The 27,750-nt window shown below is 44.7% G+C and overlaps 1 protein-coding gene across 1 annotated transcript in view; it reads left to right on the forward strand.

Annotated features, from left to right (window-relative positions):
- sdk2b (sidekick cell adhesion molecule 2b) overlaps window positions 1-27,750 on the forward strand; it is a 656,366-nt gene that overhangs the window by 344,643 nt on the left and 283,973 nt on the right. The window contains exons 3-4 of the mRNA XM_055654146.1: window positions 20,690-20,796; window positions 27,473-27,620. Coding sequence (XP_055510121.1) covers window positions 20,690-20,796; window positions 27,473-27,620 — 255 coding nt within the window. The remainder of the gene's footprint in view (window positions 1-20,689; window positions 20,797-27,472; window positions 27,621-27,750) is intronic.

Here is a 27,750-nt window from a genome sequence, read left to right on the forward strand (position 1 = left end):
GGAGTTCATGGGATTAGTCACAAGTCAAGAGTGTTTTATTGTCATATGTTCCGAAAAGGAACAATGAAATTGTTATTTGCAGCAGCACATCATACAGGGCTTGAATGCCATCACCTCCTACAAGGCAAAATCAGGAGACAGCTCAATTGTCAGCGAAGCATCCACTCCCTGAAGAGCTCAATGCGTTTTACGCACGCTTTGATAGGGAGAACACTGATGTGCCTTCCCGAGCCCCCATTCGCCGTGATGGTATTTCAGTCACAGTCACAGAGGCCGACGTCAGAAGATCCTTTAGGGGGGTGACCTCTCGGAAAGCGCCTGGACCTGATGGCATACCCAGTCGTGTACTAAAAACCAGTGCGGACCGACTGGAGTTTAGACTAACATTTTCAACCTCTCACTTCTGAAGTCTGAGGTCCCATAATCCCTAAAAAGGCATCAATATTACCGGTGCCCAAGAAGAGCAAAATGACTTGCCTCAATGACTATCGACCAGTGGCACTAACGTCTGTGGTGATGAAGTGCTTTGAGAGGTTGATTATGGTGCATGTCAACTGCTACCTCGACAAGAAACTCGATATACTGCAGTTCGCTTACTGCCACAACAGATCAACGGTGGATGCAATCTCACTGGCTCTCCACTCCGCTCTGAACCACTTGGACAACAAAAACTCATATGTCAGGCTGTTATTCATTGACTACAGCTCGGCATTTAATACGATCATTCCCTCCAAGCTGGTTACCAAGCTCTCAGATCTGGGTCTCTGCGCATCCCTCTGCAATTGGATCCTCGACTTCCTCATTCACAGACCACAGTCTGTCGGTATTGGTGGAATTGTGTCATCCTCGATAAAAATCAGCACGGGTACACCTCAAGGCTGCATGCTCAGCCCCCATGCTGTACTCATGACTGCGTAGCTGGACATAGTGCAAACTCCATCATCAAGTTCGCTGACGACACCACTGTTGTGAGACGAATCACTGATGGTGACGAGTCGGAGTATAGAAGTGAGATCGACCGATTGACCAAATGGGCACAATAACCTGGCCCTCAACACCAGCAAAACCATGGAACTGATTATGAACTTTGGAAGGGGTAGGACAGGAACGGGTCAAGAACTTCAAATTCCTGGGCGTGCATATTTCCGAAGCTCAGTCGCTCTGACCTCCCCATTACCGAAGGGATCTATCGCAGTCACTGTTTCAAAAAGGCTGCCAGCATCATCATGGACCCACATCATCCTGGCCACACACTCATCTCTCTGCTGCCATCAGGTAGAAGATACAGGAGCCTGAAATCTGTTCAGTGTGTCTATATAGCATAGACCATATATATACACATAAATAAACAGATAAAGTGCAATAGGCCATCATAGGTCACACTGAACTGTTCTGTATTTATGCTTACTATATTCTGTTGTGCTGCAGCAAGCAAGAATTTCATTTTCCTATCTGGGACACATGACAATAAATTCTCTTGACCTGATTTGACTTGACTCTTGATGTGGGAAGGTAGATTGCAACCTTCACATGGTCCGCCCTGTTTCGACAAATGCAATCAACCTAGCGTGCACAATCAAGTAAGACCAAATAGAACAAGTTGTCCTACAACTTTAGGCTGAGCACGCCATACGCAAGAAGAAGAAGAAGACTCTTGATGTAAACACAGTACTCTGTAAGGATTAGATGCATCAGGATACAGTTGGAGTTACAGATACAGTTACACAAAATGCTGGAGTAACTTGGCGGGACAGTAGCAGCTCTGGAAAGAAGAAATGAGTGACATTTCGGGTCTGAAGAAGGGTCTCGACCCAAAACGTCACCAATTCCTTCTCTCCAAAGAGGCTGCCTGACACGCTGAGGTATTCCAGCATTTTGTGTCCATCCAGAGAATCCAGAGACTGGGAAGGAGTGGGACAAGGTTGATGGGAGCTGCTTGGTGCTGGAGACCAGGGGATGTCGGAATTCCATGGAGTTCACACCCTGGAGTGAACACCATCTTGCTCCGAGCCTGGCCAGGACCACGTTGTTGAAACCAGTCTGCCATGTTTCTGACAGGCCACTGCACAGTGAATGCCATTGAGCATAGACACAAAAGGCTGCAGTAGCTCAGCGGGTCAGACAGCATCTCTGGAGAAAAGGAACAGGTGGCGTTTCTGGTCGAGATGCTTCTTCATTACCTTTGAGGTGCGTATTCCCATATTCCCACTGTGGACGTCACATTGATGGAGATTCAGATCCAGAACTGCCAGGGTGGATTTCTTAAGTGATTCAGAACAACCTGGAAATGATTATCACATTGCTATGGGTGAAATCAATTTTCAGTTGTTGAATAATGAATTAGCTAATTGCATTTCTTTGTAGCCATGTTTTAAACAAAATGGTAATTATGCCCCTAATTATATGCAGTACAAATAACTCAGTCTCCACTAAAGTTTAAAATAAACATTGCGAAATACCAGTTGGTGTTAAATATTTGACTTCACCACAAGGCAAAGCAGTGATTTGAAGAGAGCAATTTTTTACATCTTCATTCAGTCACCTTTTCATTTCCTTTGATGAGCTGGGATGTATTGAATAGGTTCTGATACTACAGTGATTAAGGTCATACTTGTCTCGTCGATGTTTGCATCGTATCGGGAATTACATTGAAGTGCAGCGTGCCCGAAGTGAGATCCCAGCCCGTGTCCCCCATTAACAACAAACCATTCCAAAGTAACTCTACTATAAACTAATGAAAAAGCAGAGCTTTGCTCAGTAGTTCAACGCACCAATCAGCGCATTCATCTTTAGGAAAAATATTCATTTGCTGTGAATGTTTTTTTCTTTGATTTGGTGTACTGACAGGCTAAGGTGATGTAAAAACAGTTTACAATCAGGTGGCAAACGAGAGCTTGGTGCTGCCCTAGGATACTTACAGCGTTCGTTACTGACAAGTGGTTAATTCTTGATTTTGGCCTCAGTGAAGACGAAGTACTTTGATCAACACACCTGCTGACAGATTGGAAAACACTAATGAACCAGGACACCCGAGATGTCCTCATTCTTTAGGGAATGGGGGTTCCCCTCTCCCATCATAGATGAGACCCTCGTGTGTGTCTCCTCGGTACCCAGCAGCTCTGCTCTTACCCCCTCCCCCCTCCCTCTAGTCACAACAGAGACAGTCTCCCTAGTTTTTACCTTTCACCCCATCAGTCACATACAACACATAACCCTCTGTCATATTCGCAACCTACAACAGGATCCCACCACTAGTCACATCTTCCCATATCCACCCCCATTCCGCCTTCCACAGAGACCGTTCCCTTTGCAACTCTCTGGTGAACTCATCCCTTCCCACCCAACCCAAGCCACCACCTCCCCAGGCAACCACTGGAGATGCAACACTTCCCTTGATTCTGTCCTGGGACCCCGCCAGTCCTTTCAGGTTAGGCAGAGGTTCACTAGCACATCCTCCAACCTCATCTATTGTGTCCAATGTTCAAGATGTGGACTCTTATGTGTCGGCGAAACCAAACACTTTAATTCCCCACACTGACCTTTCTGTCCTAAGCCTCCTCCATTGTCAATATGAGACTAAACGCAAATTGGAGGAACAGCATCTCATATTTCACTTCGGCAGCTTACACCCCAGTGGTATGAATTTCATTTATTTAACTTCTTAACCCCTGCATTTCCTCTCCATCCCTCACCCCACCCAAGTCGTACCAGCTTCTCGTTCTCACTTAGCAAACAGCTAACAATGGCCTGTTTCCTTTCTCATCGTCGCTTTTTTGCATATCTTTCATTCATTTGTTCCATATCTCTCGTTTCCCTTCCCCCCTCCCCAACTCTCACTCTGAAGAAAGGTCTCAACCCAAAACGCCACCCATTCCTTCTCTCCAGAGATTCTGTCTGTCCCGTTGAGTTACTCCAGCACTTTGTGTCTATCTTCGGTTTAAACCACCAACTGCCGTTCCTACACAAATGAAACTCAATTCTATCGAACGGGATAAATCATGTTTAATGTGGAATTTAGAATAGATTTGAATAAACTTTGAATATAAACAAGCTCTGAGCAGATGTCATATCAACCATGTCAATGTGAATCATTGCTAAAGTTGATGAAAGGAGTAGATATTGAGTGGCATTTCATCAGGCAGTGCTGGGTTGGTGATCCAAGAAACATTCAAAGCTCAGTTTTTGATTTCTGATTTCTTTCCTTCATGAAAAGTCTGTGTCTAACTTGAATTGCGGTTCTCTCTGAAACTATCATTGGGAAACGATAACAGCACCATGTTATACAGTTCAGAATGCCAACAAGCTACTTCACCAATGTGTTATTTCCCTGTAAACTAGTGAACACACTGAGTGAAAGCCAGCATGTTGTCATTGTTCTCTCTTCTCACTGCTCGCTCGGTCTCCCTCTCTTTCTTATTATTGCTCTACTTCTGAGGAAACAGTCCCAGCTTCCTGCCCCTAATGATGCTACAAAACTGGACTTGTTGCGCTGCCCTTGGGCAATGTGACTTGGCCGTCATTTGTTTCGTTATTTGTATATTCCAACTTTTATCTCGTCTTTAATTGGACCTTTTTGGTAGTTTAATTTACATCTGTGATTTATGTATAAAAATGAATCTAATTAATGTTGATTTTATGTCGGTTTTCTCTAAACTTCTAATTGGGTCTGTCGGGGACCAAAGCATTAGCTCTTTGTTGAGTTCCACCCTTCTCCCTGCTCAACTAATGATGTCAAGGTTCTTTGATGGTCCATGCCAAGACCTCAATCACTGCTTCTCTCTGAATGTCTTGCCAAGAAAGAGCTCAGATTTGTCTTTGTGATTTTCATTTTACCAATTCTGAAATAAAATGCCAGACAAAAATCCAAACATCCAAATTCCGTGAGATTATAATGGGGAGGAATGTATCTGTGTTCATCCCACTCCCACTAGGTGATGTTGGAACTGTCTGCTGTAGCTGCCTCCCAGGCTTTACTTCTGTCAATGTCACTGGAGCTGAGTGTGCAGTGATTACCAGCAGCAGGAGAGACACAGTCACACGTTTAGTGTCAGGCATCAGAAGAAACCTTCCCCCATTGTCATCTGAAAGGATCAATTACTTAGCTAGTTTCCTGTTGCAACTGGAAGGATGGCAGCAGGTTTGAATGAAATCATTCACTCTGAAGCAGCTAAGGACTCAGTCAGGCAGTAAAGGTCACCTCCTCGTCCTCGCCTCCAGACAGCCGGCCTGCCACTGGCACCAACCTGTTGTCTGCTCCTGGATCTGCAACTCAGTCTGACTTCTGACATCAGAACTGCTCAAAATACCTCCCAAGTTGCCTGCCCTAGTTCTGTTCAGACAAACGTCCAAAGTAAAGATGTACTTGAGTCCGTAGATTGCATCACAAGTTCCTCATTCTACTTTAATAACTTTAGCCAGTGGCTGTATTAAACAAAAGCCACAAAAGAGTTGTTGAAATGCAAATTGTTAATTAATCTCAGTCAGTTCAAAGGAGACAAAAGGAACTGCAGATGCGGCAAAACCACAAATTGCTGGAATAACTCAGCAGGTCAGGTAGGAACTGTGTACGAATGGATAGACGATGTTTTGGGTCTGGACCTGAAAGGTAACCTATCCATTCCCGCCACAGATGCTGTCTGACTCGCTAAGTTACTCCAGCACTCTGTGTTTTGCTCAGCCAATTCAATGATAGTTGGATAGAGAGAGCAAGCTGGTGTTTCATTTGCAATATATCCAACAGCTGTAAATTCTTGTTCGTGTTGGTGTGTGGAATAACTTTTCGCAGAAATTATAATGGAACATTTTTCGGCAGAGTAAGTATCTCGGGAACAAGTACAGAAATCTACACCATTTATATTCCTGCCACTTATACGAAGACGAGTTAGTGTGTCAACAAGCAAGAGTCAGGTGGAGATTGATTTCTCCAAAAGCCAACCTTGTGTTGGCAGCATAAATGCCTCGCCCCTGGTGAACAACTTCAATTGCTTCATCTTTCAAAACAGGACCTCACCTGTTTTGACCTTTACATAGACTCAGTGCTTTTGCTGTGCTGGTACGATGGAACAGCACCTCCAAATTTGCCGGTGTGCTTTATTTCAATAATACGTTTAATTTTTAACATGGATTTCGTTTATACCTTTAGGGGCGACACAGCGGTTAAGTTGCTGCCTTCCCGAGACCTTGGATACGGGTACTGACTGTACAGAGTTTGTACGCTCTCCCTGTGACCGTGTGGGTTTTCTCCAGGTGCTCCGGTTTCCTCCCACATTCCAAAGACGTGCAGGGTTATAGGTTAATTGACTTTGGTAAAAATTGTAAATTGTCCCTAGTGTGTACGATCGCTGGTCGGTGCTGACTCAATGGGCCAAAGGGCCTGTTCCATGCTGCATCTCTAAAAGTCTAAAGTTACTTGTTAATAAATTGGAAGTTGATTGGTCACAAAATCAAAAGAGCAGAGGGGAGTTTATTGATGGATAAAAAATTGTACATAAATGTAGCTCAATTGACATGCATACTGGTATCTTGTGTAGAAAAAAACACCACAGTGATCTTCATAAAATACCTGTGTTCTCTGTTGAACAAACATACTGAGAGTCAAGTTAAGGTGAGTTTGTTTTCTGCTGCACTGGTATGGTGAGATACTGGTACCTTGTTTGCAGCAGCATCACCAGCACATAGACACAGACAAACACACAGAAACATCAATTATACAAGACGATCAAAATAAAAAATCTGCAAGAACAAGACAAAAGTGCAAAAACACATTCATAGGAAAATAGGTGCAGAGGTAGACCATTCGGCCCTTTGAGTCACCACCATGGTTGATCATGGTTGATCGTCTAAAAATCAATACCCCATTCCTGCTTTTTCCCCCATATCCCTTGATTCCTTTAGCCCCAAGAGCTAAAATCTAACTCTCTCTTGAAAACATCCAGTGAACTGGCCTTCACTGCCTTCTGTGGCAGAGAATTCCACAGATTCACAACTCTCTGGGTGAAATGTTTTTCCTTATCTCAATCCTAAATGGCCTACCCCTTATGATTTTTCCATCTCAGTCCTCCGTACTTACATTACTCCCATCTCCCTCAAATCCCTCATTGAGGGGCAACTTTTTCACACATAGGATGGCATGTATGTGGAATGAGCTGCCAGAGGAGGTAGTTGAGGCAGGTATTATAACAACATTTATAAGACATTTGGACAGGTACGTGAATAGGAACAGTTCAGATTGATATGGGCCAAATGAGAATGTAAGGGATTAACAGACAGGGGTATAGATGAGTTGGGCTGAAGGGCCTGTTTCTGCACTGTATAACTCTATGACTCGAAGCAGTGTGTCTAAAGGGAGTTGCAATTGTGTAGGGAGTGAATTCAAATACTGATGTCCAACTTAGTTGCTTTTGTACTACTCATGTACATGGCCGTCCGAAGGGGGGATGCGTTGGGTGCGACCGCACCCACCTTTTTTTCCCCATAGTAAGAGAAAATCCATAAGAAAACATTTTTTAAAAATCGGAGAGCAATCAGCGTTTCAATTTTGTCTGAAATCACCCGAAATTCTCGTTTCGGCCGCTGGATGATTTGGGAGAAAAAAATGCGACCATCCGCGCCTGCGCAGTTGGAGAAGCGACGCAAAATAACACCATCTCTTTGCGCGTGCGCAGTGGGCCCGGGTGGGATCAGAGTGCTATTTGACTCCCAACATTGAGCTTGATGCCTCATGTCTACTCCTGGTAAGTAGTGGAATATTGAGTTGCAGGCGTCGGAGTCGGAGTCGGAGCCTCGCCAACGGTCAGCCTGGCGACCAGGAGACCGTTCTCACGTCGCCGGGCGGGATTGGCTGAATCTTAACCCAGCGGCAGTAACCCCAACACCAGACGCCGCTACGGCTGGATCCGCTCCCCTCGCCTCCCCCCGCCACCGGGGCCCAAGCCATCTTCCACCCCTGCTGGGCCCACGCCACCCCCGCTGGGCCCACGCCACCCCCGCTGGGTCCAAGCCACCCCCGCTGGGCCCACGCCACCCCCGCTGGGTCCACGCCACCCCCGCTGAGCCCACGCCACCTTCATCTTCGCCCCCGCCGTATTTTTTCCGCCATTAAAATCCCCTGTCTGGGCTCTTCCTATAGGATGCTTCCTGTGATGAGACGAGACAAGTATGACCTTAATCACCTATAGGAAATTCAGTCTTTGTCCCTCATGGTCCTGTGATTTCGACAAGTACGTGCCCCTTTAATGGCTCGATATCTCACCATCACTTCCATCTAAGGTAGCACGCATGGGGGCAGGGCTTGTGTGTATCACCAGGCCTCAAGGAGAGCACTGAGAAAAACCTGATTCCAATAAGCAACAAGGAATCAAGGAGGTCAGAAATATATTAACTCTAGTTTTATTTTTAAATCTTTAGAACTTAAAGTGTAAATTCATCCCCTTGTTTTGCTTTATCTTCCATACATTCCATAAGGTTGTGGGAATAATGTCTTTCTGGGACCTAAACACAAAATGTAGGCTGACAGTTTACAGGAATAGTGGGAAGTGCTGCTCTATTGGATGTGGCATATTTTGGATGCTAAACAGTTGTGTAGAATAATTCAATGATGCTGTCCAAAGCAGAATGGGGAGATGATTCTGAATGATATGCTTCTTATAAGGAGACAAAAACAATGCGTAGATCTCCAGGGGTATGCTCGCCAATGAAGTACAGCCTTCCCTACTTTTATACACCATCTCTTGCGTTAAAGGTGGTATCAGGAAATGTGGATTGTAACCAAGAGCTTGATCGGATCGAATGTCCTTATTTGATACTCCCTTTGTAGAATGAATTAATCTTCCATGTTGTATTGAGATATTTACAATATGGTTGCTATGACTCATAGATTGCCCATTTGAAAGTGTGTTGCATTGTCTAGGTGTTAGTGTTATTTGTGGTTACCATAATTCCAATAAATAATTAATGGATTGGTGAGGGCTTTGAACAATCCCAGACATTATATGGATGCAATGAAGAAGTGAAATTGTGACTTAATTTTATTTAACTTCAAGCACGTTGGAATCTGATTTTGAATTCCATATTTACACAAAGGGCTTTATTTAGTTTGCAAAGGCTCAGATTTTTTTCTACGCAATCCTGACAAGAATTTCACAAATGATTATTGCCCTGTGTCTCATGTAGTCTGGGACAGTGGGAACATCAGCTCCTTACGTCCTTGAGTATAGAAGCTGGGATGTAATGTTAAAATTGTACAAGGCATTGGTGAGACCAAATCTGGAGTATGGTGTACAATTTTGGTCGCCCAATTATAGGAAGGATGTCAACAAAATAGAGAGAACAGAGGAGATTTACTAGAATGTTGCCTGGGTTTCAACAACTAAGTTACAGAGAAAGGTTGAATAAGTTAGGTCTTTATTCTCTGGAGCGCAGAAGGTTAAGGGGGGACTTGATAGAGGTCTTTAAAATGATGAGAGGGATAGACAGAGTTGATGTGGATCAGCTTTTCCCTTTGAGAATAGGGAAGATTCAAACAAGAGGACATGACTTCAGAATTAAGGGACAGAAGTTTAGGGGTAACATGAGGGGGAACTTCTTTACTCAGAGAGTGGTAGCGGTGTGGAATGAGCTTCTAGTGGAAGTGGTGGAGGCAGGTTTGTTGGTATCATTTAAAAATAAAATGGATAGGCATATGGATGAGAAGGAAATGGAGGGTTATGGTATGAGTGCAGGCAGGTGGGACTGAGGGAAAAAAGTTGTTCGGCACGGACTTGTAGGGCCGAGATGGCCTGTTTTCGTGCTGTAATTGTTATATGGTTAAGTCAAATTTAGTTTTATATCCCTACCAGCTCATGGATGTTCTCTATAGTTCTGGGCACCGTGTTATAGAAAATATGTTGTTAAGCTGGAAAGGGTGCAGTGAAGATTTACAAGGATGTTGCCAGGACTCGAGGGCCTGGGCTCGGGCCAGAGAGGTTGAGTAGGCACAGACTCTATTCCTTGGAGCGCTGGAGGATGAGGGATGATCTTAGAGTGATGTACAAAATCATGAGAGGAATAGATCGGGTACATGCACAGAGTTGGGAAATCGAGAACCAGATGACATAGGTTTAAATTGAGGGGGGCAAATATGTAATGGGAACCTGAGAGGTAACGTTTTCACAGAAAGGATGTGGTGTATGGAACGAGTAGGCAAGGAGGTAGTTGAGGTAGGTACTATCGCAAACCCAGGGACGGATTTACGTATAAGCTTAGGGCCTCGAGATCTAGGGGGGCCTCGGCAGGGCCAGATTTACCTTTAGGCTTCATTGGCCGAAGCCTAGGACCTCAAAATCTAGGGGACCTCCAGCCAAGGTGTTTTTTTCCCCAGAGTAAAAAAAATCCCGATTTTAAGAAAATTGGAGTTATCAGCGTTTCCACTTTGACGGAAATTATCCGAAATTCTGGTACCGGCCGATGGAAGTTTTGAGGAAAAAATTCCGACCATCCGCGCCTGCGCAGTTGGGGGAAGCCGGTGCCGCAGTAGCGACGCAAAATGATGCTGTCTCTCCGCGCGTGCGCAGTGGGCCCGGGCGGGCTCAGATCTCCATTTGCACTCCACACAATGTCTGCGGTGTCTGCAGAAAAGGGGGGTTGAGACAGAGGAGGAGAGTGGGGGGAGGGGGAAGGAGGGGGGAGAGAGAGATGAGGAGGGAGGGAGAGGAGAGAGGTAGAGGGAGGGGGCAGGAGATGGGGGGGAGAGGGAAAGTGGGATTATCTTTAATGAGATTGCAAAATTAAGGTAGGTTTTAGAGCAATTATATTTTCTCCTCCATATGAATAATATGAAACAATTGGAACTGCTTCATTTTCCTTAGTAACAACACTGAAAAATATGAATTCCATAGTTTGCGACTTTCATTTTGCATCATAGTTTTAATGTACACACACTGACAAAGTCGAACAGTAACAGGCAATCAAATCAACACACAAAACATTTTCTAAAAAACGGTTTTATTTACTGCAAAAACTTACTGTATTTTATTTGCAGTGTTTGCATGCTCCTTTATAACATTTTACAGTACAACTTGATTATTAAAACAAGGACAGCTTCAATACAACAATGACCCCAATTATCCCATTCCAACCACTCATTACTCTTGACTCAACCAAAGTTATTTCTGAAATATTGGTCATATATTTGGTGCAAAAATGCTCCAAAATAAGACTCAGAATGCACCAGAGAGCATCTAAAACCCTAGAGCTTCCAGGGCCCACTTAAGGGCCGCAAGGGTCTTTGAGCTTCACGCTTGTGATATGCGCTGCGTGCACTTATTTCACGTATAATTTTTGTAATCCTGCCTTGCCACCCCTTTTTGAAAAGCTTCATATGGGCCTGCATGTAATCATTGAATCCACAGCCTTCTGTGGTAGAGAATTCCATAGATACACAATTCTCTGGGTGAGGAAGTTTTTCCTTATCTCAGTCCTCAATGGCCTACCCTTTATTCTTAAACTGTGACCCCTGGTTCTGGACTCCCCCAACAAAGTGGATAACCTCACATTTATCCACATTATACTGCATCTGCCATGCATCTGCCCACTCGCCCAATCTATTCAAGTCACCCTGCAGCTTCATAGCATCCTCATCGCAGCTCACATTGCCACCCAGCTTTGTTTCTTCAGCAAACTTGGAGATGCCACATTTAATTCCCTTGTCTAAATAGTTAATATATATTGTAAATAACTGGGTCCCAGCATCGAGCCTTGTGGCACCCCACTAGTCACTGTCTGCCATTCTGAAAAGGACCCGTTAATTCCTACTCTTTGCATCCTGTCTGCAAACCAGTTCTCTATCCATGTTAATACACTACCCCAATACCACGTGCTCTAATTTTGCACACTAATCTCTTATATTGGACCTTGTCAAAGGCTTTTTGAAAGTCCAGGTTCACCTCATCCACTGGCTCTCCCTTGTTACATCCTCAAAAAATTCCAGATTAGTCAAGCATGATTTTCCCTTCATAAATCCATGCTGACTTTGACCGATCCTGTCACTGCTTTCCAAATACGCTGCTATATCATCTTTAACAATCGACACATGCATCTTCCCCACTACCGATGTAAGGCTAACGTCTGTAAAATGAGGAAGGACAGCTCTTTGTGGCTGGTCCACCATTCAGTAAGTCAAGGATGATTTTTCCACCTCAGGAAAGGAGGTAGTTGAGGCAGGTATTATAACAACATTTACAAGACATTTGGACAGGTACGTGAAGACGATATGGGACAAATGAGAATGAAAGGGATTAACAGACGAGGTATAGTTGAGTTGGGCTGAAGGGCCTGTTTCTGCGCTGTATGACTCTATGACTCAAAGCAGTTTGTCAAAAATGATGTGCAAATGTGTTGTGAGTGAATTCAAATACTGATGTCCAACTTAGTTGCCTTTGTACCACTCATGTAGTCATTGAATCCATTGTCTTTCATAAATATTGAAATTGAATATTCGCCAGGCAATGAACTGAGGTGTTGGCCATTTAGATTCACTGTTCTTTGTAGTAGAAAGATGTGCGTTTGCTCTTATTCTGGTGCCAGCTGTCTGTCCCCAGAACTTGCCATGGCGATGATAGGTGAGGTGGGGGCAGTGGTCTGTTTGGGAGTGGGGGAAAAGTAATTCCACCAGGGAGCCTGACAACTCCTGGACTCATCAACAGCAGCAGCACACTCACACAGAGAAACCATGACTATTTATGTTGCTGGGGCCTTCTGCTCAAGCAATTAAATTCTATATTGCGGAGCCCATGAAATCTTTGGAAAATGAATAATTAATAATTTAATGGTTATAAATGTATTGCGATGGAACTAATGCCTGCTGCTTTTCCATAATTGAATCATCGTGGTATTACAGGGCTGCCAACTCTCACGCTTTGAGCGTGAGGATCACGCCCTCAAGCAAACTCTCACGCCCTCACGCTGATCAGAATTTTCTCACGCTCTGTGGTGAGAAATTCTGTGATCAACTAAAATTTCAAAACTCGGATAAACTGCATGGTCCGCGGGTGTTGGAGAGCCGGCGCTGAGGGAGGGATGGGAGCAGAACCAGCGGCGGCAACAGATGCCGGGAGTCGGGACTGGCGAGTGTTTGCCGGGGCTGCAAGAGTTTGCGGGGCTGACGAGTCGCTCACTACTGCTCCGGCCATGGAGCACTCCGGACAGTGCGAGTGTCCGGGCCGTCGGGGGCGTCAGAGGCGTTGCGCCACTGCCGCTGCCGCGAGAGTCTATGTGCCGAAGGGACCGACTCGCAAAGGGAGGTGGAGAGAGAGAGAGGGGGAAGGAGACAGGGAGACAGGGGGGAGAGGAGAGAGGGGGGGTCTCTCACTCTTTCTCCCTCTCTCAGTTCAGAGAGAGAGAGGGGGTGGAGAGAGGAAGAAAGAGAAAGAGAGAGAGAGAGAGAGGGGGGGGGAGAGGGAGAGGGGAGAGAGAGAGGGGAGACAGAGGAAGGGAGAGAGAGAGGGGGGGGAGAGTGAGGTGGGAGAGAGGGGGGGAAGAGAGAAAGGGGTGAGAGGGAAGAAAGAGGGAAGAGAGAGAGAGGGGGGGGGAGAGGGAGGAGAGGGTAGGAGGAGAAGAATGGGAGAGAGAGGGGGTGGTAAGAGGGAGAGAGGGGGGGAAAGAGCGAAACGGGGGAAAGAGAGAGAGATGAGGGGGCAAAGAAAAAGAGGAGATGGAGACAGGAGAAAGAGAGAGGGGAGAGAGCAAGGTGGAGAGTGGGGTGGAGGAGAAATGGGGGGGAGAGAGGGAGAGAGAGAGAGTAGAGGAGAGAGAGGGGGAAGAGAGAGGGAGGAGAGACAGAGGGGGAGGGAGAGAGAGGGGTGGGAGGGAGAAATGGGGGAGAGAGAGGGAGAAAGAGAGAGAGGGAGGGGGGAAGCAAGGAGGAGAGAGAGGAGAGAGAGAGAGAGAGAAGGGGGAAGAGAGAGAGAGAAAGAGGGGGAGAGAGAGTTAGGGGAAAGAGAGGGGAGAGATAGTTAGGGGAAAGAGAGGCGGGAGAGAGGGGGAGAGGAGAGAGAGAGGGATGAGAGTGAGGTGGGAGGGAGAGAGAGAGGGGAGAGAAAGAGAGAGGGAGAGAGAGAGAAAGAGAGGGGGACAGAGAGAGGAGAGAGAGGGTGAGAGAGAAGGAGTGAGAGAGGGGGAGAGAGAGAGGGGTAGATGGGGATAGAGAGGCAGGGCTGCCACCTCCCATGCATTGAGCGTGAGAATCACGCATTTCACCAAATTCTCAGGCTGATCACAAATTTCTCTCGCTCTGTTGTGAGAAATTCTGTGCTCAACGAAAATTTCAAAACTCTTTACCAACTGCATGGGCCGCGGGTGTAGGAAGCAGAAGCAGCGGCGGGGACAGATGCGGACGGGGAGTAGGGCTGACGAGTGTTTGCCGGGCTGGCGAGTCGCTCACTGCAGCTCCGGCAATGGAGCAGCCTCAGTGCAAGAGTCCCGGGCCGTCGGAGGCGTTGAAACGTTGCGCCGCTGCCTGCCGTGAGAGTCTCTGTGCTGAATTCGCCCAGGTGACTGGCATGGATCAGGCTGCGGCTCGGTACATCCTGGAGGACAACCAGTGGCTGCTGGAAGTAAGTACCAAGCATTGGGTAGAAATGGTAGAAGATAGTGGACTTCAAATGGAGGTGGTTGGAGAAAGCATCCTGCTTGCCTGCTAGATTTTCACTTACTGTAACTGCAGGAAAAATGTTCTCGATGTTGGGGGCGTTCAGAACCATGGGTCACAGTTTAAGAACAAGGGGGGGGGGGGGGGCAATTAGGACTGAGATGAGAACAAACTTTCTTCACACAGAGAGTTGTGAATCTGTGGAATTCTCTGCCACAGAAGGCAGTGCAGGCCAATTCACTGGATGTTTTCAAGAGAGAGTTGCATTTAATTTTTGGAGCTAACGACATCAAGGGATATGGGGAAAAAACAGGAAAGAGGTACTGATTTTAGATGAATAGCCATGATCATATTGAATGGCAGTGCTTGCTCAAAGGGCCGATGGCCTATTCCTGCACCTATTTTCTATGTTTCTATGCTTGAGTATATGGCAATACAACTCGATCACTTGATTTTGAAGTATTCATGCATGGTGGAGGTATAATGTAGTTATAGAGTGATACAGTGTGAAAACAGGCCCTTCAGCGTAACTTGCCCACACCCGCCAACATGTCCCAGCTACGCCACCTGCTTTTGGTCCATACCTCCAAACCTGTCCTATCCATGTATCAGTCTAACTTGTTCTTAAATGTTGGGATGGTCCCTGCCTCAACTACCTCCTCTGGCAGCTTGTGCCATACACCCATCACCCTTTGTGTGGATAAAGTTACCCCTTAAAAAGTTACCTCTTAAAAATACTTCATACAAAAAACATTGAAATCATACTTCTACAGTGCACTAAAACATGATTTTAATACATCAAATTTCAAAACGTTCCTACCCTGGGAGGGGGGACCCCCTTCTTCCACACCCTCTCCCCACTCAGTTGCTCCACTCCCTCACCGGGTACCCCCAAGGCCAGTGATCAGTGATCACACAGCCTCCCCCCTTTCAAAACCGCTCCAATCCAATTTAAAGCATATATATTGCATTCAAGTGTAAGTTAAAAAACTCGCAACAGTATGCACCATATTTCACAATTTCAAGCAGAGACCCAGGTTTGATCCTGGTGCTGTCTGTATGGAGTTTGTACGTTCTCCTCGTGACCGCGTGGGTTTTCTCCGACGGCTCCAGTTTCCTCCCACACTCAAAAGACGTGCGGGTTTGTAGGTTAATTGGCTTTGGTAAATAAAATTGTGGTTAGTGTGTAGGATAGTGCTGGTGTACAGGATGATTGCTGGTTTGCGCAGACTCGGTGAGCCAAAGGGCCTGTTTCCATGCTGCATCTCTAAAACAAAAAATTCAAACTAAATCAATAATATCATAAATGAATAATCATTAATACTAAGTAACCAGAACCAGATGATAATCGTGCACAACTGAAGTCCACAATACAACCAAAGCACCGCCCTTGGGGAATCACAGTTGCGAACAAAGTGAATAATGCTGTGCATGCGTTACTAACATAGAAATCATCAAGATTCAGGTGAGGCTCCCTCCACTTAATGCAGAAAGGAATATGGGATTCTGAGTCAATAAGAATTCTCAACGTACAAGTTTTCAAGATTTCGCTTTTAAGAATAACATGAGCTAAGGTGGGTTTCTGGTTATTCTGTGCAGTTTTATTTTAAGGATTAACCTCTGTGAGAGATTATGAAATTAGAATATATCACAAATGCAAACCATGCAATTTGTCAGCTAGTGCATTCGAGTTACTGACATCACAGACTGAGCTACTGAGCTGTTGTGTAACTGGCAAATAGTTGCTGCTATGATATACTATCTAATGAAAGGAATGCATTCATCTTTACTCATGACAAAGTGAATTTGCAGATACATATACCTGTGGGGACTGCGACTGACAATGCATTTCACTCCTCATCTCTCTTTATCTGTTGTGCTTTTGTATCCTTTTCATCTGCCCTTACTTGTATCCACCTATCACTTGCCAGGTTTTGTCCAGCTGCCAGCTCTTTTCCAGCTTTCTTTGCCCTACGATCAGTCAGATGAAGGGTCTTGATCTGAAACCTCACCTATCCATGTTCTCCAATGATGCCACCTGACCCACTGAGTTACTGGAGCTATTGTCCTACTGACAATGTGGTGTTCGCTGGGGCTTGCTGCTTTGCAGCTGCTGGTCACTATGCTCCAAATCTGTTCACATCTCACCATCAGGTCCTCATTGATTTAGTTGTAGAGCTATACAGCCCTTCAGCCCAGCTTGTCCATGTGGACCAATGTGCCCCTACTACACTAGTCTCACCTGCTGGTGTTTGGCCTATATCCTTCTAAATCTTTCCTATCCATGTATCTGGGAGAAGCAAGGAAAAAGGAAGAGGAGGAGCCCAAGGGCTGAGGGGGAGCTGAGAAGGGGAGACAGCAAGGGCTACCGGAAATTGGAGAATTCAATGTTTATGCCTCTTTCCTTCGCTCCATGAATGCTGAGTTTCTCCAGCACTTTTGTCTACCTTAGTTGTTTGTCGTTGCTTGTTTGGTATGACTGTATGACAAATCAAATTATTTGCATGTTTTCACATACTTGGCTAATAAATTAATTACAATTACAATTACAATTACAATTACAAAAGGACATTCTCTGACATTCTCTTTGTACCCTTCCATAGTTCTAGTTTCTCTTTCCCCTGAATCTCAGTCTGAAGAAGGGTCTTGACCCGAAACATCACCCATTCCTTCTCTCCAGAGATGCTGCCTGGTCTGCTGTGTTACTCCAGCATTTTGCATCTATCTTCAATGTAAACCAGCATCTGCAGGTCCATCCTACACAGCTATAATGAAAGGTTGGACAAACTTAGTTTGTTTTCCCTGGAGCACTGGAGGTTGGGGGGAGACCAGAAAGAGGAAGTATATTAAGGCAGGAACAATAACAGCATTTAAAAGACATTTGGACAGGTACATGGATAGGAAAGGTTTAGAGAGAAAAGGGCCAAACACAGGCAAGTGAGACTGGTGTAGATGGGACATTTGGGTCAACATGGATGAGTGGGGCTGAAAGTGTAGGAAAGAACTTCAGATGCTGGTTTAAATCGAAGTTAGACACAAAGTGCTGGAGTAACTCAGCCGGTCAGGCAGCATCTCTGGAGAGAAGGAATGGGTGATGTTTCGGGTCGAGACCCTTCTTCAGACTGATGTCAGGGGAGGGGGCGGGACAAAGATAGAATGTAGGCGGAGAATGTAAGACCAGTGGGAGAACTGGGAAGGGGGAGGGAATAGAGAGGGAAAGCAAGGGCTATCTGAAGTTAGAGATGTCAATGTTCATACTGCTAAGGTGTAAACTACCCGAGTGAAATATGAGGTGCTGTTCCTCCAATTTGCGCTGGGCCTCACTCTGACAATGGAGTAGGCCCAGGACAGAAAGGTCATATTGGGAATGGGAGGGGGAGTTGAAGTGCTTGGGCTGAAAGGTCTGTTTCCGTGCTGTATGACTCTATGAATCTATTCCTAAGCACCTGACGTAGCTGATCTTCAGGTACTCACTCTCCTTCATTTTGACAATTGTTGCTTGTGCTTTGAAAATGTGGCTTCACACAGAGAGAACTGCTTCCCTCAGGGCACCCCTTCATGCAGAATAAAATTGGAAAATGGCATTTAACCAGATTATTTTTATTAATAATTTCTTTGCATAGAAACACCAAACAAATATATCACAAGAAATTACAGATGCTGGAATATTGAGCAAAACACAAACTGCAGGTCAGGCATCATCTGTGGTGGGACTGACAAAGCTTTGGCTAGGGGCCTTTCTTCTGACTGCAACCCTTAGAAACCATCGTTTTTGTCCCTGCCTGCAGTAAATACACAGCAGGTTGGCATTTAATCCATTCTGAACAACTCCACTTCTGTCCTCTATGTGATCCAATTAATTCTAATAGTGTTCAGTGCTACAAACTGAACTAATGAGTTATTATTGATAATGTCCAGCTGTGATAAAAGCACGCCTCTTATTGAAATGCTGTCAGTTTAAACACTAAGATACTGCCCATTGTGCCCTGTGATGTCTGCAATCATTCTACAGGGTGCTAGGTTTCTGGGATGTGAGGGAAACCGTAATGTGATGGTCTGGATTTTGGAAGTGTGTGAAGAGATTTCAGTATATGTCATTGAGCGGTAACAGTGAACATCAGAAACATTGGCAGGAGGAGGTCATCTCTCACACCTGATCCACATTCAATAAGGTGATTAAAAAAAGACACTGTCAAAGTGCTGTAATAACTCAACGGGTCAGGCAGCATCTCTGGAAAACATGGATACGTGACGTTTCAGGTCGGAACCCTTCTTCAGATGTACAAACATTATACAGACAGCACCCAAAGTCAGGATTGAACCCTGGTCTCTGGTGCTCTCAGGCAGTAACTCTATTGCTGCTCCACGGTGACGCTCACGCCTATACAATGAGGAATCTTCCAGCTTTGTCCAAACATTGGTAAAACATCCAATGTAATTTAGTATAATATGGAGAACTCAATTAAAAAAAAATACAAGATCTGTAAAGGTGATTGAACAAATCATCTAATTCTTGTAAAACCCGACATCTCACTGACTGCAGTTTGCTTCTCTGACAAAGTTGCACGATCTTTAATTTCTCCACAGTTTCTGTTCATCTTGTATTTTAAATAAGGTGAAGTTTTCTTTCTAGAGAATAATGGATGCAATGTAATAAATAATAGACTGTATTTACGTATTGCCTTTGCATTGATTCAGAAGATCCTAAGTAACTTGATAGCCAGTGAGTAACGTTTGAGGTACAGTCACTTCTACAGTATATGATGGCCAGTTTGTGGGGAGTAAACCCCCACCAACAGTAGTGTCATCATCACCAAAGAAACTGATTGTTGTTAATGTTGAGCAAGGAATGGACCAGGGCACCAGGGTTATTCTTCTTGGTCTCAACCAGTGTCATTCAAGATAGACACAAAATGCTGGAGTAATTCAGCGGGCCAGGCGGTATCTCTGGATAAATGGCTGCTGAGTTACTCCAGCATTTTGAGTACATCTTCGGTAAAAACCAGCAACTGCAGTTCCTTCCTACACACGGTGTCATTCAAGATTCAAGGCGATTTAAATGTCATCTGTACTGGCAACAGAACAATAAAATTCTTACTTGCTCAACTTAACACAGTAACACACAGATAAATATACAATAATCACTAAATTAATTATCAGTATTACTAGGTAGCCTTAATAATGCAGAACCATAGTCCATAGTGCAATCAAAGACCCAGTCCTTAGAAGGTCATAGTTGCTGAGGTCTAGTTTTGTGCCGTGTTCAAGAGCATGATGGTTGCTGGAAAGAATCTGTTCTTGAACCTGGAGGTCATGGTTTTCAGGCTCCTGTACCTTCTTCCTGGTGCGGGCAGTGAGATGGGAGCATGGCTTTCACATCCAACCGAGAGAGGAGATATCGGAAAAGTTCATCTGAAGGCTGGCACATCCGATCGTGCTGCACTCTTAAGGTATTGCGGGTTTCGGAGTCAGCACTTCAACCCAGAACCTGCCGGAACGTGTGCTTCTAACAGAGCAACTGCTGACTGAAGGCAGTAAGCCAGTTCTTCCTCGTAACAACTTACCTTGTACACTGAAAGTGAACACAATATTTGATCACATTTGAGATTAATTGAGTTCCAGCAGCACTGCAGAACAGTGTTGTGAACTGAATCTGGAAACAATCTATCACCACGGCGCCTGGCTCTCTCCCTGGGCCATTCCCAGCTATTTAAACAATGCAGTAAATCACAGATCTGTTACAGTGAGGTCTCATTTTTAAAGGATGGCTGTACAAGAAGCCTTGAAGAATATCAATTTATTCATTATGAGATTGTTCACATGTTATCGGTTGGGATTGCCAGCTGGCTCATGGAATGAGTCAGATAGAGGACACTGAAGTCTAAAACTGGGCAGCGGGCCACGGTTTAATCAGACCATCAGGAGGGAATGCTCACTGCATGCTGGCAGCAATGCATCAACAATGTAAATGCAGATTACAGGCAGTAGGAATTCTAAAGAGAGCATTGGTGCAAACAGCAAACGTCTACATGATCTCTAACCATTTGACTTTGTCCATTCTCGTAGATACCTGATCCCATCACTGGATCGCTCCCACACTGGCTTCTACCGGTGTATCGTGAGGAATCGTGTTGGTGCCCTGATGCAGAGGAAGACGGAAGTGCAGGTGGCATGTAAGTTGGCACAGCAAGATGGAGGAGTTAATGCACAGGGAGGCACCACCGTGCTATCCCTGGTGGATGATGTGACGTCAACCAGTGAAATGTCCCAATCGCATATAGTCATAGAGCACGGAATCAAGCCCTTCAGTCCAACTCATCCATGCTGACCAAGATGCCCATTTAAGCTAGTCCCACTTGCATTATGTTTGACCCATATCCCTTATGAGCCTAATATATAGAAAAGTGTCCTGCAAGATCACCCCGGTGGTTACTGTCAGTGGATGAGTTGTGGAACTGAGAAAGAGTGATGGTCGGTGATTGTAAAAAGCCAAGGAAAACACTAAATTATTGAAGGAAACTTTGCAAACAGCCATTCTGCTGATGTTAGCAGAGATCTAATCTAAAAAATAATTAAGCAGAAAATATAAAAAGTAATGATTCTTTGGGGAGTTGTTTTATATTCTCAGCTAAGGTTCCAACATATCAAGGGTATGTCTACTGCTCATCAAGTAGTTATATTTGGAACAGTCCTGCCCTAAATCTATCTCTCTACACAGATGGCTTCCTTTCCTACTCTGGAAAGGCCTTGGGGGAATTCCTGACCCTCAAACCTCCCATTCCACAGTAACCTAAAATTAAAATTGGGTTAAATAACACGTAAGGGTCACGTGGGAAGCAGAGTTAATATATATGCAAAGCATTTCCAATTTTCCAGAGTGCTTGTGGAACTCGGTAGAGTCATGTGATGTCTACTTCTCATTGTGAAATCCTGCTACTGGCTGAAGCAAGATTCAGTAAAGCAGAAGAAATGTCAGCACAATATGTAAACTGTGCATGTACTAAATATTCTCAATCTCTGTTTGAAACATGTCGCTGCCATCTAACCTGAGTTACTTGCAGGGTTATTGTGTTGTACAAGCACATTTGGTTACAACTTTATGCAGGTATTGCAATCCACCTGTGCCCAGTCTGTAGTCACCTGAACTTGGGAAAGAAACTCAAAGGAAAAAAAACAGTAATTCTTCACATGACACCCAGGATGTTGTTGTACTGACATTGTCAGGGTAGGCCAAAGGCCTGTGGACTGGGACATTCCTTCCTTCACATCAATGTTAGCTCAGGCAGTCTAGAGGAATCAGCAACTCACAAGGGTTTGACACAAAGTGCTGGAATAACTCAGCGGGTCAGGCAACATCTATGGAGAAAAGAAATAGGTGACATTTCGGGTCTTCAGTCTGAAGAAGGGTTTCGACCCAAAACGCCACCAATTCCTTTTCTCCAGAGATGCTGCCTGACCCGCTGAGCTACTCCAGCATTTTGTATCTATCTTTGGTGTAAAGCAGCATCTGCAGTTCCTTCCTACACAATGGTTTGAAATAGTTTTCATTATGCTGCCTACATATGTCACCATCCTTATTCAAATCATTATTTTTGGAGGTACATTTTTGCAAAGAAACCTCTCCAAACCATTCCATCCCCTCTAACTTTTGCGTTTCATGTCAGTGTTTCTCTGCACTGTTCCCTCACCAACCACCTGCTTGCCTTCGACTCCACTTCCACCTCATGGTGGATTTGCCAACTTTTTTTCCCATAGCTTCAGTATTCAGTTGGTTGAAAAATAAACAAAGTGTCTGGTAAAGTGAGCTTGATTTCCAGGAAAAACACCAATGCAAATGCACAAAAAGTAATAGGTAGATGAAAGAGTTCCTTGCCTTTTATAGTGGTTTCATTTCCCCAGGGCCTTACAGCTGCTCATGGTTCTCACACAAGGAGTGCAGTAGCCTAGTTGTGCACAGCAGGATCTCACAGTCTTCTGATTTAGAGGCGAGGATAGTATCTAAGGACAGCGCCGGCGTGTGCTGTGCATACGTAACGTACGCTATTCAAGTGGACAGGTTTATTTAACTTCAAGCCGATTAACTATCCCAGGAATTATTACACTGAAGGATTCCCACACTTCTGGCTGTTTTTAGTGCTAATAGTTTGATCATGCAAGATGAACACTGTACACATTTGTGAAGCCACATGCTACTTCACACGTAACTTGATATTATGTTTTATTTGACGATTCTCCCATGAGGCATTTCTCCATATTAAAAGTGCTCTATAACAAATTGCTGTTTTCAGATTAGTTTCCACATTATCATTTCTATAACATTTTTGCATAATTTTGTATTTTCATGCAATTGAATAGCAGAATAGAGGCCGGTGAGGGGAGAATGATTTAATAGGAACCTGAGGGGTAATATTTTTACACAAATGGTGGTGGGTTTATGGATCGAGCTGCCAGAGGAGGTAGTTGAGGCAGGTACTAATGCAATGATGAAGAAACATTTAGACATGGGTAGGATAGATTTAGAGAGATATGGGACAAATGCAGGCAGGTGGGACTGGTGTAGGTGGAACACAGGCACAAAATGCTGGAATAACAGCAAGACAGGCAGCATCTCTGGAGTGAAGGAATCGGTGACATTTCAGATCGAGACCCTTCTTCAGACAATTCTTGCCCTCCAGAAATGCTGCCTGTCCCGCTGAGTTACTCCAGCATTTTGTGTCTGCCTTCGATTTAAACCAGCATCTGCAGTTCTTTCCAACACAGTGTAGATGGAACGTGTTGGTCGTCATGTGCAAGTTGGGCTGAAGGGCCTGTTTCCATGCTGTATGACTCTGTGGCATTTGTATACTCTAGCGACCATAGTAGCAAGCCTACACAAAAGACGATGCATGATATTAAGTATAGCTTACAGCCCTAAAATCAAAACACTGATGTATTTAAAAGTCCTCTTTATTCTCAGTCAACGTGTCTTCATGGCATAAACCGTGTAACAATGGTGCAGAGCCAACTCTGTATGTTTAGCAGTGAAGGGGAAGCGGCAAACTTGGGAATAGAGAGAGGCAATCATCACACGATATCCGTTACGCAGCCTTTTCCCACACTCCCTTTGTCGGCAGGTTTTATTCATGCCCACGTCAATGGACAACACAGGAGCTTGATCTGAGATGGTTCTGTGCATTTGTATGCTGCGAGAGAACATAGAAAACCAAGGAATTGGATCAATCATAATGTTTGAGACTAAGCTCTCGTGCACTAAAGCCTTTTCCAACACAGTGGCAACACTGTGTGTGGGCTTTGATCTTGCAGTGAGATGTTCCCACTTTGGCTCTATGGCTGGCAACTGCATCCTGTTGCGAGCCATGTCGATGTTGTAGATGATACAGGAGGAGCTGTTCATGGTTCTCCAGAGATGCTGCCTGACCCACTGAGTCACTCCAGCACTTTGTGTCCTTTAGTGTATTAACCAGCATCTGCAGTTCCTTTTTTCCACATCCTGAACCTGCACACCGCACGATCTCTTGGAGGACCGGAAAGATGACAGTGTAAGGTACCACGCGCACTCGGACTGCTTCAGCTCTGCTTCAGTCTTCAAACTCTGCGCTGACACAGCCAACACATCAACTCCTCACTGTAACCTCGTGTTCATTACAACAATGACCTGCTCACACAATGAACACAGTGCTCTCACCACAAAGCTGCTCCCTGTCGGGCACCCCCCAGCCCCCGAAGACCACCAGATCCTGTCATACAATCATACAGCACGGAAACAGGCCCTTTGGCCCAATTTGCCCATGCCAACCACAATGACCCCTCTGTGCTAGTCCCATCTGTGGCAAAAACACAGCTTGAGGCCATTGCTAATAGATCACTGCAAAATAAGCTTAAATTCGCAGGCTTGCACTCTAATGCTCAAGGTACCAAGAGACAGTACAGATATTTACAGGCTGCATGTTGGAGAAGGGAGAAGGGAAATCAGGGATGTTACACTGCAGCTTAATTACCCACATAATGAGGAGCTAATCGGGCAACAGCATTAATGAATAACGATAATGTGAAAATCACGGAAGATTTTGTACATTGTTTTAATGAGTATAATTAACCACAGTCTATTTGACTACAACAGAATTGTGCATATTTACTTCAAGCTTCAGAAGACTAGTACAGAAATCACATTACTAGCACATTGTTTGTTTGTACTACACAATGGATTGCTCTTCAAAACGGTCCACAAATTCATTCCACACTCAGGACTCCAGAGATGCTGCCTGACCTGCTGAGTTACTCCAGCTCTTTGAGTCTTTTTTGTAAACTAGCACCTGCAGTTCCTTGTGTCCACATTCATTGTGGGCCTACAAAATTCCCACAATATCTGTGAGATGGCATTAAGAGATAGACAAATGGATATGGAGGGATATGGATTATGTGCAGGCAGATATATGGTCTTGGCATCATGTTTAGCACAGATATTGTAGGCCAAAGGGCCTGTTCTTGTGCTGTATGGTCCTTTATTCCATGAATTAGAAACAGCAAAAAAGTGTTTAAAAAAATCCTGCATTTGTTCTACATGTACACAAGTTATATCATCTTAGAAATAACATTGGTGTTGGTTAATTGTTGTCAAGTGCACCGAGATACAGTGAAAAGCTTTTGTACTGCATGCTTTTGTACAGTCAAATCACACTGGACATAAGTATATTCAAGCCACACACAAGTACAACAGGTCTTCTTCTTATCGAGTCCACACCATAGATTAGAAGTTGCTCAGCAGAGCTGAACACACTTCCCGGGCATCTGAATACAATGGTGTCTGGCTTGTCGCTTCTTGTGCTTGGTGGTGGAAAGATTGGTGGAAACAGGGCTGCGACATGAATGCTCTTTCCTTGACCCCAGTACAACAGGTAGTGTGCAGATTATACAGTTACAGAGAAAATAATCCAATGTCGGCAATGAAGTAGGTTGGATGATCAGGACTACACCCTGGCTTATGGAACAGTAAAAACGAGTACTTTACTGCTCAGAAGGAAACAAATTAATTTATTTTCTTTTAAATTCCTAACAGAGCAGAGTTGTGTAGTGGAGGCTGGAACAATCCCTTGGTCTGAATGACCACAATATTATCATATTGGTCAGGCTGACAACAAATTACATGTAAAACAACTGACGTCAACCAACAAAGGTCCAAAATCACCAACTACTTCTTGCAAGGCAGTGCAAAGAATAATCAACAGTACATTCACAGTACAGACTAAGCTCATCAGTATCCTTGTTCCCCACAAGCTTCCTTCCCCCTTGCTATGTCGCATCAGCAATTTAGTCGTTTATTAGTGACTATTGCATACTCTTTATGTACATGAAATTATTTTGTGATTACCTTTAATCATCTCACAGCAGCCTCCTATAAACAGCAGACACAGATTGCTTTGATTGTGCTCCTCTGTAGTGCCTCTCGATTCAAACACTGAAGTGGAAAGGACAATTGGAAATTCACTCTGAGCTGTGAATGATGTTCGTGAATAATCCCTCCGTGTAAAGAGGCATTCAGTTATATGGTCATAGAATCATACAGCACTGAAATGGGTCCTTATCCCATGCTAACTAGCATGTGACGGCCAATACTAATTCCATTTGTCTGTACTTGGTTTAGTTCAATTTTAGTTTAGTTTAGAGATTTAGCTTGGAAACAGGCAAACATACTAGAGACAATTCAGATTTTTTTTAACCAAAGCCAATTAACCTACAAACCCGTACGTGTGGGCGGAAACTGGAGCACCCGGTGTAAACCCATGTGGTCGCAAGGAGAACATAAACTCCGTACAGATAGCACCCGTAGTCAGGCACGGAAATCACTCTCAAAACACGGGGGGACACAATTTCTTGGCAGTTGCGCCCGCATGCGCACAAACGTGAGGCTTCGGCCATGGGCCCTGTGGACGGTAACATCGGGAGCTGACCTGGTTGGTGACCGACTCTGAACTCCGGCAACAGCAGCTTCGTCCGCCCCGAATCGTGGGGCTTCATTCGGCCCGTTCCCAGGGACTTCAACATCGGGAGCCTCGATCGCCTCGATGCAGCAATCTCTCATCCAATCGGCGCCCTCGATCATCAATGTGTGTCCCCTGTCCCCCCTGGGATTTCTGCCCCTGCCCATAGTCAGGATTAAATCCTGGTCTCTGGCGCTGTAAGGCAGCAACTCTGCACCACTGTGCCATCCTTCTAGTTGGTACCCTTCTATGCCTTGGAATGAATATAGCACAGAGGGGCAGAATTAACCTAAAATTGTAAAATGGGGAATTAATTAAAGATCGCCTGGGGAAGGTGATGTCTGACCAATTTGATCAAATTTGTGTTGAAGAGACGTTCTACGGACCAGTCTCCCATGTCCATAAATCCACAAAGACTAGAGACGATAAGAGACTGCAGATGCTGGAATCTAGAACAAAGAAACAGAATGCTAGAAGAACTCAGCCAACCAAATGGCATCTGTGGAGACAAAGAGTTCAAGTCAGTTTTTATTTACCCCCTTCAATTTACCCCCTTCTGCCTCCACAGTTTCTGCTTGTTCTGCTGACTTCTTCCAGTGGTCAGTTTTTATTCCCTGAAGACCATGTCAACTGCAGGTCTCTTCAACACAAATGTAACCAAATTAGTCAGACATCATCTTTCCCTGACTGTCTTTGATTAATCCCTGCTTTTTGAAATCTAGGTTGACCCTGCCCCTCAGTTGTTTGTCCAATGTATCACCTGCTCCTGACGTTGGACTCACTAACCGGAAATGTCCTGAATTTACCTGCTGCCCTTCTTAAATAAGGTCAGCCCGTCTGAACCTGACTTTCTGCAAATGCTGTTTCGTAGATATGGCAGACTTCGAGAGTGGAGAAAAGCATTTACATGTCTCGCAAGGAAATGCTGCAATCATCAAGGCTCCAAAGATCGCCAGCTTCCCACAGCCCCAGGTCACATGGTTCCGTGATGGACGCAAGATCTCGCCCAGTAGTCGAATGTAAGTTTCAGTAAGATGTCTCTGTCCTGCATTTTTTAATTAACCACCTTGAAGCTATACTAAATAATGCCATTATTGTTTCAGGAGGGAAATGTTCTTGGGTAATTTTCAGATTTTCTTCCTTTATGTC

Source organism: Leucoraja erinacea, chromosome 23 (genome assembly GCF_028641065.1).
Source record: "Leucoraja erinacea ecotype New England chromosome 23, Leri_hhj_1, whole genome shotgun sequence".
Lineage (NCBI taxonomy): Eukaryota > Metazoa > Chordata > Chondrichthyes > Rajiformes > Rajidae > Leucoraja > Leucoraja erinaceus.